The 18,304-nt window shown below is 38.3% G+C and overlaps 1 protein-coding gene across 6 annotated transcripts in view; it reads right to left on the bottom strand.

Moving 5' to 3' along the window:
- Nucleotides 1–271: 271 nt before the first annotated feature.
- The window catches only part of SYTL5 (synaptotagmin like 5), a 221,133-nt gene continuing 203,100 nt past the window's right edge, over nt 272–18,304 (bottom strand). For 4 of the 6 annotated variants that reach the window (XM_074391440.1, XM_074391444.1, XM_074391442.1 and 1 more), the window contains 4 exons: nt 10,361–10,469; nt 8,613–8,757; nt 5,213–5,421; nt 458–4,110 (listed from right to left, as the gene is read on the bottom strand). In XM_074391440.1, the coding sequence (XP_074247541.1) occupies nt 3,968–4,110; nt 5,213–5,421; nt 8,613–8,757; nt 10,361–10,469 (606 nt within the window). In that variant the 3' untranslated portion in view covers nt 458–3,967. Of the gene's footprint in view, nt 5,422–8,612; nt 8,758–10,360; nt 10,470–18,304 lie in introns of all 6 variants that reach the window. The other 2 variants (XM_039475397.2, XM_074391443.1) reach the window with 2 other exon arrangements.

Here is an 18,304-nt window from a genome sequence, read left to right as displayed (position 1 = left end):
CAGGGAATGTTTCCCTGAGGAGGTAATATTTTAGACCTGGATGACTAATGGGAATCAGGCTGAAAAAAAGATGGACCAAAAGGATTCCTGAGGCCATGAGGTGGGATAGAGCCTGGCACAGTTAAGAAGCAGAAAAATGAATTATGTGGTGGAAGAGAAGGGGAGGGAGGCATGGCCTGGGACAAGTTGGTAGTGACCATCTTATGTAGGACCATAAGCAGCAAGTTATTTTTTATTCTCAAGACAATGGGAAGCCATGGAGGGTTTTACAGATCACTCTGGGGATGGACAGATAGATCAATAATGGTAAGCAAGTATAGTTAAATGCGAATGGCAGAGCTGACTGAATTTGGGTGATGGATATAAGAATGTTCACTGTAAAATTCTCTCAACTCTTCTGTATATTTGAACATTTAAACATAACATGCTGAGGCAAATAACTCTGGCCACAGTAAGGAGAATGGATTGAGGGAGAACAAAATTGGTGGCATAGATGGCAGGAAGGAGACTGCTGCAATAACCTTGGAGAAGGGTGATGGTGGCTTGGACTAGGGTGGTGCCATGGACATAGTGAGAACTGAACAGCCTCTAGAGATCCTTAAGAGAAAGAATCAATGTGATTTCCTGATTGATTTTTGCCTCAGGATAAGAAAGAGGCACAAACCAAAGATCAATACCAGATGTTTGGTTACTGTTACTTGGTAGATGATGGTACTGAGACAGGGCACACTGGTACAGAAAGACATGGGTGTGAGAGAGATGGTGAAATGAAGAGTGCAGTTTTTAATATGTTGAAAACATGAAGTATCCTGGTGGAGATGTCTTATGGGCAGTAGATCTGGGTCTGGGGTTGACGGGAAAGGTCTGGGTTAGAGATGTGAGTTGAAAGTGAAAAGTGTATTAAACCTTTAGAGTACAGTACATGATAATACCCGGGAGGCTGTATAAAGTGAGGAGAAAAGAACTGAGTACTGAAGAATACAATTTTTAATAGTTTTGTAGAGAATGAGTAAAGACAAAGACAAAGAAGCAGTGACTTGTAAAGCAGAAAATCAGGGTCATGCGATATTATACAAGTCTTCTTTGGTGGGCTTTTGGGTTGTTGCCAATCTCTTTCAATACATATCCTTGTATGTACTCATTTCTCATATATGCACCTATCTCTGGAAGAAAAATACTCAGAAGTGGAATGGTTGAGTAAGATTTATACCTTATTTTCAATTTCAAAGTGTTTATTTTTGAAAGAAAATATTGCTTAGAAAAGCCATCAAACATAGATAGCTTGGTTAACCATATTTAATGTTGTAGTGGATAGGACTGGTTAAATAAACTTGATACATCTCTATAATTTAGCATCCTTAGCCAAATGAAGAATGAGACTCAATATTTTCTGATAGGGAAGAGGAGAAGGAAGACTTAACTTTTCACAATTTTGAACCATTTCAATTCTGTGCCATTCACGTAGATTACATATATTTAAAAATGCTATTTGTAGTTCTATACCATACTTTTGCCTTTTATTTCCAAGAGCAACACCAAGAGGTTTCTGATAGATTTTTGCAAGTATGAGTTTTGCATTATGGGAATACTTAGTTAGATGTTGGATTTTATGAAACCATGATACAGAGAGTTGCTCTACCTGTGGCAAAGATCTGAACACATAAAGTTCATGCTCTTCTTGAGTTCAAGTTACAAATTTTAAAACTTATTATTTTTACATTTTTATTACTAATAAGTAAGTCCACTTTGTTGTGTCTGTTCCAGAGATATTTACAGACTTCACCATCACCATCTTCTTACTGCCCCTAAAAATGTAATTGAAGACAGAATGAGTCACATCAAGTCTGAAGACATTTTATTTTTCCTATGTGGGAAGCAATGATGATCTTACATTTTTTGTTTTCTGTTTTTTAAGAAGGGCAGCACAGGGATATATGTGGTTTTTTCTTTTAAGTACCTTGCTAAGCAACACTAGACTAATGACCATTTTCTAGAATCAGGTGACCTATTTTTGAATAAAATTGAAAGTGGATTACTTACTCTTTTACCACTAATAATACCAAATATATTCTTAAATCAATTTTCAAAATTCAAGAGAGAATCTAGAAATATGGAACAACTAGCTAGAATAAGCCTGAAGATGATTCTAGCTCTGTTACTACTAAAATTCAGTTTCTAAACTTTTGAGGATTTTATATGAATTCACATAAAAAATGAGCTTAAGGGCTAGAATATGACTCCAGAACATACCTTGGTCAGATATGTTCATGCTCAAATAATCAGACTCTGCTCCAATGTTCTTGACATATGCCCTCTTATCCACCTTAATAAGCATAGGATCATGCCAAGAACTGCAGTGAACAAAGAACACTGGCCTAAGATTGATAGCCTGGATTTAAGTCTACATTTAGTCACAACCTCCATATGGCATTCAGCAAGTTATCTCAGCTCTCTGGAATTCAGGTTTGGAATCTGCAAAATGAGGAACTGGGCCTGAGGTCGCTTCTAGCTTTAACTACCTTTGCATCTAACTTTTGTGGCTCAAGCATCTGAAATTCCAGGTGAGAGAAGGTATGGTAGATTGAACTGTTGGCCCCAGTTCTTCATCCCTTCCTGCATCCTCACTCCTCTTATGACTTCACTGTGAGCAGTGCATATTTCCCTGCCTCTTCATCTTGGTCCTCTGGGTTCCTTTGACCAATGAGATATTAGTAGACACAACACAGCCAGGGGCTGAAAATGTACCTGAGCAGTGGGGCTCATCCTATTGCACTTGTGCCACCAAGATGCTCTAGCTATCTCTTTGGCTCAAAGAGGATGAGGTACAAGAAGCCAACCTAGAACCTGAGGCCTGTAGCAGGAAGCAGAGGTGTCATAGCCGACCTTCATATCCATAAGAGAAAGGATTGTCATTTTAAGCCACTGACATTTGGCATCTTTTTTCATTCAGCATTATTGTGACAATAGTTAACTACTGCAAAAGGAGATAAGAAAAACTCAGCAAAGGAGAAAACAAGGGGGAAGAGAGAAGATAGAGTCCTTGATTCTCTCCCACAACAGGCAGAAGTAAAATAGCAAGTAGAGTACCTCCTTTTTCATTAAACTAGTCTCATCAGTGAACACAATGTGAAAAGGTGTATCAATTGACCATTATTTCTCATTCACTTTTGGTTAATGGCTTAGAACATTTTATAAAATAAATGTTTACCACAGAGCTGTCTAATAGTTAGGTCATCAGTAGGGTGACCTACATCCCAATTTTCTCAGTCAATTCTAATCAACATTGTTCTTATATAGCTATTTAGCTCTCTTTGTTCTCAAAAATAAACTGATTTAGATGATAAATTCTATAATAGTCATAGAAAGCCCTGTCAGTCTATCTTGAAATACTACTTGGTTAATCCACAAGATTGCTGCAATACGAGGACAATCCCCTTGCCCAAGCAACCATCCCCACCGGGACTTCTTGAGATCATGTGGATTCCTAGGGTGAGCAAAGGTTGGTCAGTATCCCTTCTTTGAACTCTTCAAGTGATCTATGTTCTCAGTGGTCTGCTTTCTCCTCAAAGGATTTGAGGAAATTTAAAGTAACTTAGAAAAAGTAGGACCCCAATCTCAATTGTAGTTTCAAATAAGCTTGTGCCATTTCTTTTATGGTATAACCCCTATAAACCATTGCACGATTTGCTTGTTGACAGGACAGAGTGGTACACTTTCTATCATCCAATCAAGAATGCCCTGACCAATGGAAATATATATATATATATATATATATATATATATATATATATGCTTAGGCATTCAACAAAACCCTAAATGTTCATACTACTGACATCTCTCTCCTCATGTCCCAATACTGTCAGGTGAGAAATGGCAGAGAAGCAGAATCTCAGACCTCAATTTGCTACTGGTAGGAAATGACAACCAGATAGTCCCTGGTGACCTCATTCTTGGATAATTGGTCCCTTTAGAGCCTACACTTTCCCATGCTGGAACGAAGCATGAGTACACCCTCAAAGGGAGTTCCAGGGTTATTGGCCATGTTCTGCCAAAGGCGCTGCTCTTCCCCCTGAGAGTCCATCCAATCCACGTTCTTCCCATGGCTCACACCTGAGGAAGCAAAACAGGAGCATTATATGTAACACGTGAAATGTTTTGCTCTCTTGCAAGGCATCTATCAATTTCTGAGGGGGCCTTTTGACCAGAGTACCTTTTCACTGCCTTGTTCTCACTTAGTATATATAGTGAGTGGGGTTAGAATTGAATCAATCCTTTGCAGCCTGCACTATTCTCTAATGCCTAGGCCATATGAGGCAAATCAGGATGGCCTTGGTGACTCATTTCCTCCCTACTTTAGCAGAGAGCTGGTTCATCTGGGCTGTGCTGACATGACAGAATAATGGGATGAATTTGGCTCTCTTTTTAAACAAGTATACTTTTCTGACCTGGGAAGTTTTCCTTTTAGTGGTATAGATATTCTTGGCTCCCCTTAATCTATAAGCAAGTAATTATCATAGTGATAGGACTTTCCTCAACAGAAATGTTTACCATAGTGTATGCAGATGGTCTCATCTATGTCTGGCCTAGGCTATGGGATAACGAGAGTTAGGGTGACTGAATGTGCTCTACTAGTGGACACATAATCTACTACTGCAATCCCTCTTCCAATTCACCCTGTTACAGTTGTGTCTTCTGGCACCAGTGGTGAGTTTCCTTGATCTGTTTTTAACAACATTGGTGTTATTTTAATGAAAAAATTATTTTCTTTCAATCCAACCAGCATGAATAATAGGTGCAAATAATAGGTGGACAGAACTGAGAAGATGATGAAGTAATGGTGTTCTTGAAAGTCGCTCTCCTCCCATCAGAATCCTAGGCTGTCTTGGTAATCATCTCCTGGGTAAAATCTGAAGCAAGGCCCAAGAAAGTACTTAAAATTCACTTAGACTAAAGTGTAAATGTTAGTCTGTGAAAAAACTGAATTTAAACATGATATCTTCCAATCTTCTAGCCTAATGTTACAAAGTTACAGTAGTTATATTCGTATTTTAACAATGAATAGATCCTTAGCTAAAGGAATGAAGCATTTGTGGTAATTTCAGGATTTAGCTGAAACTACATATGTACAGCCACTGTACATCATACCTGTAAGAATTGTGTCCCCACCTGGGCCCAGTCACAGACCATCCCTGTGGGTCCCCAAATCCCTCACCACTTCCAGAATTCAAACGAACTCCTCCCAGAAAGATGTTGCTGGAAAAGGCCTCCTTGTCCCAGACGGTAAGTTCTAGGCAAACATTCTTTATATCCTGGGGATGGAGGCCACTGAACATGAATGTGTGATTCCACTGAGGGTTAACACTCTTTTTTATTACCAGAGTTTTGTGTTTGGTGGCTTTGCTATCATCAGGGAGCAGGTAGCTGTAGAAGAAAAAAACAAACCATCAGTAAGACACTAGACAGAAAATGTCATCCTTGAGCAGTCATTTGAATTTCCCGTAATTTCTGATGTGTCTCTATGTGTGTGTTCACGCACACAAGTGTGGTGTGTGTATTTTATTTTCTCTCCCAGGTTTCTATATGCTTATATATGGATTTATATAGCAGAATGAGTTAGTATTTCTTTAACGTGGGACAATAGTAAAATACTCTCACTCTCCTTTCTAATCCTGTTTTGGTCCGTGAAAAGAAAATGCCTCCTGTGATAGATAGACGTTATTGAATGCCCTGCTTCACATCTTCTTGGCCCTCCCTGGAGCTGACTTGCGGCCAGGATGGGAAGTTCCTGATATGCATTCAGCTTCCCACCTCAAGTGCTTGTGTCTCTTGGTTTCTCTAGTTAAGTAATTTATCTGGTGGTGTGTGAGCTGGCTCAGCTTATGTGCAAGAAACTGTGGAATCACTTGGAATTTAATGGCCCTGGGACAACCTTTCACCAATGGGTTTGAGAAACTGGTGGATAATTCCCCAGCTTCCCTGTCCCTCATAGTGACAATCCTAAGGTATATTGCACAGAGTTCTTCATTGCTTCCCCAATGGAATCAGGCTCCAGTTGCCCACATTGATAACCTGCCCCCTAACATATGTTTTAATCAACTTCTCTTTCTTCCTTCTCATTTTCTCCACTTCCTCACTGGTGTTTCTTGAAATTTCTTTTCACATAAAACACCTGTATCCTAGGCTTTCTCGATTATGGTCAAAACACTGTATGAGGCTCTACGTATGTGATAAAAATGGATGTTTTCCCCCTTCAGGGAGCATACTTTAGAAAAGAAGACATACGTACATATGGAATTAGTACATGAAACAAAAATGAGAAGTGCTACAAGCAAATGACTTTACAATGAAGAAGCTACATTAAGTCACTTAAGATTTCATTTCGTGTACCAAGCAGAGACTGCTTATTATCTCCTAATATCCATTCTCCCCTTATATTCCTCTAAAACACTGTTTTCATTTGAGCATAGTGTTGCCCAGAATAAAGACTACATTCCCCAGCCTCCCATGCAGCTAGGATAGTCATGTGACTGAGTTATGGCCAATGGGATATAAGAAGTAGTGCTTATAAAACATCTGGAAAGTGTCCTATCAGCCGGAATTTGTATGGGATAGCTGAAACACGAACAGCTATCCTAACCTATTAGGTGGATACCATAAAGAGATGGAAAAATCCTGGGTCCCTGATAATCAGGATGCTTCCATACCTGCCCTGGAGACCTTACCTTCAGTCTTTGTTTTCATGTAAGAGAGACAGAAAAACAAAACTTGTCTAAGTCACTTTTTTTTTTTTTGGCTCACAGACAGACCTAATGTTAATGGACATATTTTACAATATTAAACTTTACAGAGGTCTATTCTTGCTCCCTCATTGTCTTTTAAAAAACATCTCACATCTTTTTAGAATCAGCCTAATGTTTAAGTATTACTATAGACATAATTTACCAGAAAGTTACTGGCTTTTGTTTTTCTTTTTAGAACAAAAATATTGTCTTTTATTATTTCTGCTTTATAAATTTTCCACAAGATAAGGTGAATACTGCTCCAGAAGATGCCGAGTACCACTGCAGGGTCACAATGTGGCCACAGGTCAGGAGCCATCTCCTCATTCCACCAGACAGTAAGCAGCAGAGACTTAAACTGGACGGTAAGGTTATGACGCAAATTACAACTGTAGCATCCAAAGAAAGCATTTCTTCTACACTTAAATCTACTGCAGGAAACAGTGAAGAGAAAATGTGCCAGGATTCAGGCACATGCACTCACCAATGGGGAAGCCCCAGAGATCTGTTTCTCCCCACTACTGGCTTTACCAAAGTTAGAACACGTGGCCAGGTGTGGCGGCTCATGCCTGTAATCCCAGCCCTTTGCGAGGCCGAGGCAGGCAGATCACTTGAGGTCAGGAGTTCGAGACCAGCTTGGCCAACATGGTGAAATCCTGCCTCTACTAAAAATACAAAAACATATATATATATGTTAGTTGGGCATGGTGGCGCTCACCTGTAATCCCAGCTACTCAGGAGAGTGAAGCATGAGAATCACTTGAACCTTGAAAACAGAGGTTGCAGTGAGCTGAGATGCCGCCACTGCACTCCAGCCTGGGTGACAGAGCGGAACTCTGTCAAAACAAAAACAAAAACAAAAACAAAAACAAAAACAAAAAAACCCATAAAAAAACAACAAAGAAACCCCCCAAAGTTAGAACATGTAAGGGTGGGCTCAACCCATTTCCTTGTAGGAAAAAAATACACTTTTCCAATATGGCATGAGACGAGGAACAATATTGCCATCTGACTCAAAGAATGAACCTCATGGTCTGACGTCATGAGAATTTGTTTTGCCTTATTGCTTTATGGAGCTCCATGAGGGCAGGGGTTATTATATGTTATTTATTTTTGAAAGCATAGTACCTGGAGCTTGGCACATGTTCATTTTTGTGTTTGTTTGGACTAATAAAAAATAACCTTGCAGTGTTAGTTACTCTAATTCCAAGAGAAAAATATCCAATAGTCAGAAATCAAAAGGGATTTGATGTTTGAGTTGCCTAGAGTTGGGCAAGAGTATCTATTTAAAGGGTTGCATTCCCTCAAGAAGCTGCCCTTTGCTCCACAATGTGGGTACAAATGCCTAGCAGGTAGTCTTAGAGCCTCTCCAAAGCACTCTACAGTGGATAGGTCCTGCCAGGATGCTCTGACATCTCTACTTTTTACAATTTCCCCCAAGAGAGAAAAAGATCAAGGATCTGATATTTTGGTTATGGCTGCACATTGCCAGTACAAAATGACAACAAAGAACAAGAAAAATACATTACACCTAGAAAATAATACTTTTTTTTCTTTTTGATGAATGAATCTTACAGAAAAAAGTTGACTGTCTTGAGATTAAGAGTGATGGGAATTCCTGAAATATGTTGGAAACAGAGTGACAGCTAGAATCAGCAGTTCCCTCAATACTTGTATTGTTTTAGATGTAAGAGCCAGTATTTAAGGGTATTTCTCATTGACACACTTCTAGTAAACAGAACATGGAAGGCTTACAGCCACTATTGGCTTGTGGATCACAGACCCTTTCATCTCCAATTAAATATCATCCAAAATGAGCCAAAACAAAGTTACCCCTTCACAAAGGTATCAGAAGTGTCTCCTGACTTCACTGCTGTCAAATTCTTTGCCTCTTTGATGAACACTTCTAGTATTCCTCCAGAGATTACAAGTGACTCCTTTTTCTTTCCCTTTTTAAAAGTCTTCTTTCCTGTGTTAGCTATCAAAATGAGGGAATGGCAGGGAGAGAGAGAAAAAAAATAGATAAATCATGGGTTCTGTTGCAAAATTTACAAAGATCATCTACAAAGATATGTTTGATTTGCTGACTGAATTGGGCCCTTACATTATTGTGTATTTTTATTCATTTAAACATTTTTGCCACCATTGGATTCCTTCCAGATAGGTCTTTCATTTGTGTTTGTGAAAAAAAAGAACAAATAAATTTAAAACTTTAAACACTCCCTTAGAAGGCATATCTTTTCACAGGATATAAACAAATGGAATGCCTAAGAGTTTCCTGGAGCACCCTTCATGCTCTTAATGAGAAATAACTATGAAGAAAGCTACATACAAATGCCAAAACTCCAAAAGAGAAAATTCCATAACTCCCTTTGATATTTTAGTCTTACAAATAGTCAGTTTTAGTCAGAGCCAGCTCTAGAGGCTACAGCCCAAGCACAATTACATTTTAGGGTGAGAGAAATCTCTTTTTCACCTCACTTTTCTATTCTTATGAAATACATTCAACATGAATGATATTAACCAGTTCCATGACCGCCATCTTTATTTAGTACTGTTTTAAGCACTTTACATATATGAACATATTTATTCTTCACAACAGCCCTTTGAAGTGAGGAAATTGAGGTCAGGAGATACTGAGTTACTTGTACAGCGTCACACTGAAAAGTGTAATAGTGAATGGGAGGACAGAGGAGGCTGCCTGCAAGAGTTGATGGAAAAAGAAGGACAGTATAGTTTGGATGTATATCCTTACCCAAATCTCAGGTTGAAATGTAATCCCCAATATTGGAGGTGGGGCCTGGTGGGAGGTGATTGGATCATGTGTGGATTTCTCATGAGTGGTTTCGCACTGTCCCCTTGGTGCTGTCCTCATGATAGTGAGTGAATTCCTGTGAGATCTGGTTGTTGGAAAGTATGTGGCACCTTCTCTCTCTCTCTCTCTTGTTCCTGCTTCTCATGTGAGACACTTGCTCCTCCTTCACCTTGTAATTGTAAGCTTCTTGAGGCCTCTCAGAAGCAGATGCTTGTTTTATGCTTCCTAGATAGCCTACAGAACCATGAGTGAATTAAACCTAGTTTCTTTATACATTACCTAGTCTTGGGTATTTCTTATAGCATTGCAATAACTGCCCAATACAAAGGGGAAGAGAGATTTATAGATTGACTCCATCTGAATTTTTCCTTTAATTTTGTGTTCTAGACCAACTTCTTCCTCAAGAATCCCTGAATAGCTGTGAATATCAGAAATCCATGGAACAGTTTCTTATACGTGTCTCCCAGCAGCCTGCTTTTTCCCCACCCTTGGGGAAGATCCTATATCTTTGGGACTAACAGAAAACAAATCTGACCACTAAGGCTGGTTTCTAAGTATAAATCTTGTCCTTTCCTTGTAAGAATCCTGCATTCTTTCATATATACGGTATACAAATCTCAACTCTCCCCAAAAGACAGTGACACCTAACTTTTTATGTTTTGTTTGTGTAATATGAAAGTAACATAATGCAACCAATCTCTGATACGCACTACCACACTTCTAGAAACAGAATGTCGTTGATCAAAGTCATTGATTTTTACTCTACCTTGTAGTTGTTCTGGTGGAAGCATCAGGTTCTCCTCTGGGGGAATGTAACGTAAAACAACTGTCAACTCTCCTTTGTATTGAAGGCCAATATCAGGAGCAAACTCCACCTGGCCAAGGGGAAACAAGTAAATTGAAAGAGTATGAATGATTGATTGGCTTAGTATTTTGCAGCCCACATTTTGAATGTGCAATTATTTAGTTGGTGGCATAAATGTGACAATCCATTCCCATTTCAACTCTGTTGGCTCTCATTGGTTTAAGAGATGCCTTAGGTAAGAGAAAAGAAAGGCTGGAAAACTCTTTGAAGGGATTTGCATATAACTTTTAACATTTAAGTAAAAGGAATTTGAAAGAAGACATATAACTTATATTTGGCCAGTCAATACATATTGAGCACCTGCGATGCACTGATGACTGGACCCATCACTGAGTTTACATATGTAGTTTGGGATGTGAAGAAGCAAGAATAAAAATGCCACTGAAAGTACCTCCAGAAATCACTTCTCCCTATCATCTTTGATGTCTTTTAAGGCTTTCCCAAGTGACCAAGAAAGAAAAAGTAGGCAATAATGCTTAATTCACATGGGGCTGCCAGCCATCAACTGTTAAAAGCAATATTGGTAATTCATAACATCAAAATTCAACATGGACAAAGTGATACACTCAAACATTGTTGGTGGTAATGTAAAATGGTGGAGTCTCTCTGAAAAACAATTTGGCAGCTGCTTGTAAGACTAAACATGTAACTACCATCCAATCCAGAAATTGTACTCTTGGGCATTTATCCCAGAGAGATGAAAAATCATGTCCACAAAAAACCTGTATACTAATATTTGTATCAGCTTTATTTGTAATAGTAAAAAAAAAAGGAAAAAGAAACTACATGAATTTCCTTTAATAGGTGGATGGTTAAACAAACTGCGGTACATCCATACCATGGAATACTATAAACATCGATAAAAATGGAATCTCTAGAGAATTATATTGAGTGAAAAAAGCCAGTCTTAAAATGACATATACAATATGATTTCATTTATGTAACATTCTTGAAATGACAAAATTCTAGAGATGGAGAACAGATTAGTGATTGCCAGAAGTTAGGGATGTGAGTAGTGGGAGGGAGTCACAAGCAGTTATAAAAGGTCAACCTAAGGGACATATGCGGTGCTAGAACTGTTCTGTACCTTGACTGTTGTAGTAGATACACAAACCTACAAAGGTGATAAAAATTGCATAGAACTAAATATACACACACAAGTGCGCACACACACACCCACACAAATGACTACAAGTAAAACCGGGAAATCTGAATAAAATTGGTGGATCATACCAATGGCAATATCTTGGTTGAGGCTGGGTGTAGTGGCTAATGCCTGCAATCCCAGCACTTTGGGAGACCTAGGTGGAAGGATGGTTTGAGCCCCAGAGTTTGAGATCAGCCTGGGCAACACAGTGAGACCCTATCTCTCAACATATATTATATTATATATGATATATAATATATATCATATATTATATATGTGTATATATGTATATATTATATTATATATGAGATATAATATATATCATATATTATATATGTTAGATAGATAGATAGATAGATAGATAGATAGATAGATATATGCTGGGCATGGTGGCATGCATCTGTAGTCCCAACTACTTAGGAGGCTGAGGTGAGAGGATAGCTTGAGCCCAGAAATCTGATATTACAATAAGCTATGATTGTGTCACTGTACTCCAGCCTGGATGACAGAATGAGATCCAACCTCTAAAAAATTAAGGAAAACTTGGTTTGATATTATAGTACAGCTTTGCTATCGGTTACCATTGGGGAAAACCAGGTAATGAGTACATGGGATCTCTTTGTATTATTTCTTATAACTGCATGTAGATTTACAATCATCTATAAAGTTCAAATTAAAGAAAATCAATGTGCGCATGCACCCAGAACCTCTCTTCTGTAGGTCTCCCACTTGCCATTGAGTCAACTGAACACTGAATTCTTTCATACGTAGAGCAAGAAAGGTAGTATACTTTGTTAGGCTTTCCCATCAGGGACCTGACTTATGAGTCAAGAGCGGAGAACTGCTCTCTCAGAAAGGAGAGAGTGAGAGAGTTCAGAAACCTAGCCCACTCATTGCAAAGCCAGGGGCTGTTCAAGACTTGGTACAAATAAACAAATAAATAGTAAAAACCATTTTTTTTAAATACTGAGACTGTAACAAGGAAAAGGAATCCTTGCCTGACTTTCCCTTTTCTTTCCTGTTGGTGGCAGTAAAACTTACTAGTAAGGGTGGGAAAATATTTGAAATATTTTATTCAACCTTTTTACCAGGGGCAAAAAATGAGATTATATGGTAAAATAGACTATCCATCTAATACTTAATCTGATTATTTTAGATCAAGTTCCTTGTAAATGTACTCTTCTTTTTGTTTTGATAACCTCAGTAAATTTTAGTTTAAGTGAACATCATAAGTAGAAAATTATAATGGACATTACGACAGATTAAAGATGGTTACCACTTTTTTTTGGTACTGTCATCAATGACAGATGGGGTATTTGTGACCTCTCTTTGGATCTGAGTGGACTCTGTGATTGCTTTAAATAGTATTATAGAATATTGCAGAAGTGACAATGTGCCAGTTTTGGGGGCCAGGTCTTAAAATGGACAGCTTCTACTTTCTTTCTTGGAATGGATGTTTCTGAATGCTTCCTCTGAGAACGCATGCTAAGAGAGGTCTAAATTACTGAGAAAAGCCACATGTAGGTGCTCCAGCTGGCAGGTCTAGCTGAATCCCCAGCCAGCAGTTGACATCATGTGTAAGACATGGGAGTGAGCCAACTTGAAAGTTCAATGTAGTTGAGCTTTCTAATGACATCAGCTTCGGTCAACCATCGGACTACAGTGGCATGAGAGTAGTCTCAACTACTTAGGAGGCTGAGGTGAGAGGATAGCTTGAGCCCAGAAATTTGAGATTATAATAAGCTATGATTGTGCCAGTGTACTCCAGCCAGGATGTCAGAGTGAGGAACTAAGTAGATTAGTCTAGTCAACCCAGAGAATCATGAGATAGTAAATTCTTGCTGTAAGCTCTGAAGGTTTAAGGTAGTTTGCTATACAGCAATAGTTAACCAGAGCAGGCTGTGTTTGCTTTTTGGTTGAGATCTTTGGGTATGAAAATACATCAGTGGGAAAAATTGATATGTGTAGGAATCACATACTAATATATAGTGTGCTAGTAGAGATAAAAAACATGCATTACTGGGATTTACCAATGTTCCACTGGTTTTTAGCTTCAATTAAAATATACTGTTGACCCTGTATAAATATAGACCTCAAGTCTTATGAAAGGAGAACACAATAATGATGAAGTTTGTAGCATTATAATCACATATGAAAAATTAAAGTGGGGGAGTCATCTTGCAGCCTGTACACATCTAATGACTTAGGGTATTTTTGATACTTATATTGGCATACCACCATTGTCATTATCCAAGTAACTCTTACTCAGAAAAAGGTAGCAGAATTCAATCATATTTAATTCGACTCTACTAACACATATGGAATGCTTACATTTTTATAAGGCACTTTGCTAAGTGCTGTGGGGACACATAAGGCAGGCTTTGCTTTCAATGAGTTTTCAGTCTATCTAGTAGACATATTTGCAGTAGAAGGATCTATTAATTCACACTTAGTTAACTGACTCATCAGATTAATCAATGTTCTTCATTCCAAGTGAATAGCAGAATCCTTTCTGCAAAGAACATGCATCTGTTCCCATCAGTTGAATTGTATGCATACTGAGAGTCAGCTGCATTAGTTAGTTCCCCAAGCTTTTTAGGCCAGGCATATTTGTGATTGTAATTATATAGTTTAATATCACACAAATTGATGAGTGCAAAAGACAGCTGCTACTATAAAAATTCAGCTGAATAGAAGAACTAAAGATTTGAAAACAAAGTTGCTATTGGATTATATGTGGGCTTGAATCTATGAAAGATTAGAAAAGAATCACAAATTTTTGAGGAGAATTTTGCAGTTGGTTTACTTTGAAAGTATTCTTATGTTCTTGTTTCATTTGAGGAAAAACTCAAATTAGAATCTGTTAATGATGATGCATTAGGAGAAGAATTTACACAAGGAATATATGGCAGAATTTTATTTACTGAATCCAATTTAAACAAAATTATTTGTCTCTGTATCAGAAGACTTGCAAATAAATGTACATTTACTTGGTTTAAGTTAAAAATAAATGTTTAAGAAATGCCTTGGGAAGCTATAGTAATTAAAACAGCATGGTACTGGCATAAGAACAGATATATAACAACAATGGAACAGAATAGAGAGTCCAGAAATAAATTTATGCTCAGCTGATTTTCAACAAAAGTGCCACAAATACACAATGGGGAAAGGACAGTCTCTTTAATAAACAATGTTGGGAGAACTGAATATTTACATGCAGAAGAATGAAATTGGACACTTATTTCACACTATATACAAAAATCAACTCAAAGTGGATTCAAGACTTAAGCATGAGACCTGAAACTGTAAAGGTACTAGGAAAAACATAGGGGAAAAGCTCCATAACACTGGCTTGGAAAATTTTTTTTGTTATGACCCCAAAAGCAAAAAGAAGCAAATAGGACTACCTCAAACTGAAAAGCTTCTGCAGAGCAAAGAAAACAATCAACAGAGCAAAGAGGCAATCTACAGAATGAGAGAAAATAGTTGCAAATCATACATCTGATATGGTTTAAGTTAAATAATTTAAGCTAATGTCCAACATACATAAGGAACTCAAGCAATTCAATAGTAAGAAAACAAATAATCCAATTAAATGCTGGGCAAAGGATCTTAATAGACGTCTCTCAAAAGAAGACATAAAAATGACCAACAGGTGTATGACAAAATGCTCAACATCACTAATCACCAGGGAAATGCAAATTAAAATCACAATGAGCTGTTACCTCATACCTGTTAGAATGGCTATTATCAGAAAGACAAAATACAGTGTTATAGAACTACCATATATATGATCTAGCAATCCCACTACAGGGTATATAGCCAAAGGAAATGAAATCAGTACCTTAAAGAGATTTCTACACTCCCATGCCCATTGCAGCATTATTCACAATAGCCAGCATTTAGAAATAATCTAATTGTCCATCAATGGATTAAGTGGTAAAGAAAATATTGTATATATACAAAATGAAATACTATTCAGCCTTAAAAAATAATATCTTGTCATGCAACAACATGAATAAATCAGGAGGACATTATGTTAATTAAAATAAGCCGGGCACAGAAAGACAAACACTGCGTGATCTCACTTATATCTAAAATAGATGTAAATTTAAAATAGTGGAATCTAAAATACTTGAAATAATAGAAGTAGAGAGTAGGGTGGTGGTTATCAGGGGCTGGGATGGGGAGAATTGGGGGAGACGTTGGCCAAACAAAATAAAATGTCAGCTAGATAGGAGGAATAAATTTGAGAAATCTATTTTACAACATGGTGACCATAGTTATTAATAATAACACTGTTTTGTATTCTTGAAAGTTGCTAAAAGAGTAAATTTTATGTGTTCTGACCACAGAAAGTATGGTATGAGAAGTAATGTATATGTTAACTAGATTGTTGTAGCCATTCTGAAATATATACATATTTAAAAAACACATTTTACATAATAAATATATACAATTTTTATGTGTCAATTCAAAGTAACTAATTAAAAATTTAAAAATGCATTGAGTGTGTGTGTTTGTATGTAGGTGATTTCTGCGACTCTGTTTATTAACTCACCTACTATTGGTTGTAATTTATGGGAGAAGAGGGCTTCTACTATGCAGAAAGTTCAATGTAAGATAAATGGTGACAGTTATACCAACACAAATAAAAAGAAACTATTGCCGGGTGCGGTGGCTCAAGCCTGTAATCCCAGCACTTTGGGAGGCCGAGGCGGGTGGATCACAAGGTCAAGAGATCGAGACCATCCTGGTCAACACGGTGAAACCCCGTCTCTACTAAAAATACAAAAAATTAGCTGGGCATGGTGGTGCGTGCCTGTAATTACAGCTACTCAGGAGGCTGAGGCAGGAGAATTGCCTGAGCCCAGGAGGCAGAGGGTTGCGGTGAGCTGAGATCGCGCCATTGCACTCCAGCCTGGATAACAAGAGCGAAACTCCGTCTCAAAAAAAAAAAAAAAAAAAAAAAAAGAAACTATTATGGGAAGAGAGAGATTAATCCAAATTGAAATAAAGAGGTGGCTCCTGCCTGGTCCTTAAAGGATGGGAGACATGATGACAGATGAAGATGGACTGAAAAGGTTAGTCCAGGTTAAGAAAGCACTATGAGCAAAATATGGTGGGAGCTATGTAGAATTTGTTTAGAGACTGATAGAAAGTAAAATGTGATCAGGGGTGTGTGTACAAGGAGGTAGTAGCAAGGAGGATGGAAATAAAGTGTCATTTCAGGGTTTCCCAGAAGATGCTAAGGCACTCATTTAAGTTACAGCATTTTATTAGGAAGGGTAATGGGGAAGGGGGGAACCAAAAATGAAGGAAGCTTAAGGATGTGTTATCAGGCAAAGTTCCATGGAGAGTAAATTTTGTTAAGTCCCATAGGGGTACTCTGGAGATGTGACAGATCACACTTCAGAGCTGTTCCAATCAGGGGCAAAAAGTAGAAGCATTGATGCTCCTTCCTCCACCAGTCATTGATCAAGGCTCTACCCAACCCCAGAAGACTTAAATACCCAGGCTATTCTGGCTTTTCTGCCTGCCGACCAAGCCCTCTCTAGCAGCCCGAGGGCTCCCCTCCTACGATGATTGGCAGGGGTTGGCTGGTGGGAGTGAAAGCAATGGGGAGCCATGTTTGCAAGAAAATGGGGATGGGTAGAGTACTGACATCTTTGGCTGCTACGGTAGGCTGGGCCATTCAACAGAACACTGAGTGCCAGGGTGAGGGTTAATATTTATTCAAACCATATTCAAAAGCAGTAGGGAACCACTGAGACTATCTGCGCAGGGATGTGACAAAAGCAGATGACACCCACCATCTTCTGCTTTCTGGAAAAAAGAGAGGTCCACTTTCCATTGGAGTAAGAAAGAGACTCCCAGTGCATTTACAGGTGTAACATGAGTAAGGAATTACAGACAAAAGTCTGCCAAAAAAAGAGAGAGTCTTTAATCTAGGTAATACTTCCAAAGGACCATGCAATTAGTCTCTGTCTGAAGGCAGAATAAGAGAATGTTTCCTTGGAAAACCACTTAAGCTTGCTGTTGATTTTCAGATGTACTTGTTTTTATAATAGCACACTCTGGGAAAGCATGAAAGGCAATTCATACAGATAAAAACTTCCTGTCTAGCTACCTGACATGCCTTTCAGAAGGATAATTATTTATAGCTAATAAATAATCCCAAGTCATGAAGTAAACTGGAAGTTGTATTCTTAAACTACAGTATGTTTGACAACTTGAGTTCTTCCTCTGCACCATCCTCCTCACTGGCTTAGGACTGTGGGACCTAATCCATACAAAGATAAATGTTGAGGAACCTTCACTAACAGAGTCAATAAGCAACAAGGCACCATGTCTTTCTGGCACTCCTAGTGCAGAAGCATGTTAGTATTTCTGAATTATTAATGATTATTAATTCTGATCCCCTATTACTAGTAAAATCAGTCCCTGTAACCCATGTTTCACCTTCTCGACTGCATAATCTATGAGAAACATCAAGTCTCCAAGGCTGCTCATACTACATCTGCAGCTCCTGGAATGACAATTGCATTGAAATGGCCAAGACAGGAAACTGAAACTGAAGTGCCACTTCACATAGCTGGCTGATAATCAACCACAGAGAGCCCAGCTTAGCCTGAGGATGAGCCACTAATGAAGTACAAGGCAGCATACAGAGCAGGCGTCCCCAGGCTACGGCCCAC

This window comes from Saimiri boliviensis, chromosome X (assembly GCF_048565385.1).
Source record: "Saimiri boliviensis isolate mSaiBol1 chromosome X, mSaiBol1.pri, whole genome shotgun sequence".
In the NCBI taxonomy this organism is placed as follows: domain Eukaryota; kingdom Metazoa; phylum Chordata; class Mammalia; order Primates; family Cebidae; genus Saimiri; species Saimiri boliviensis.
The sequence above is the reverse complement of the archived record's forward strand: the minus strand, read 5'-3'. Positions and strand labels throughout refer to the sequence as shown.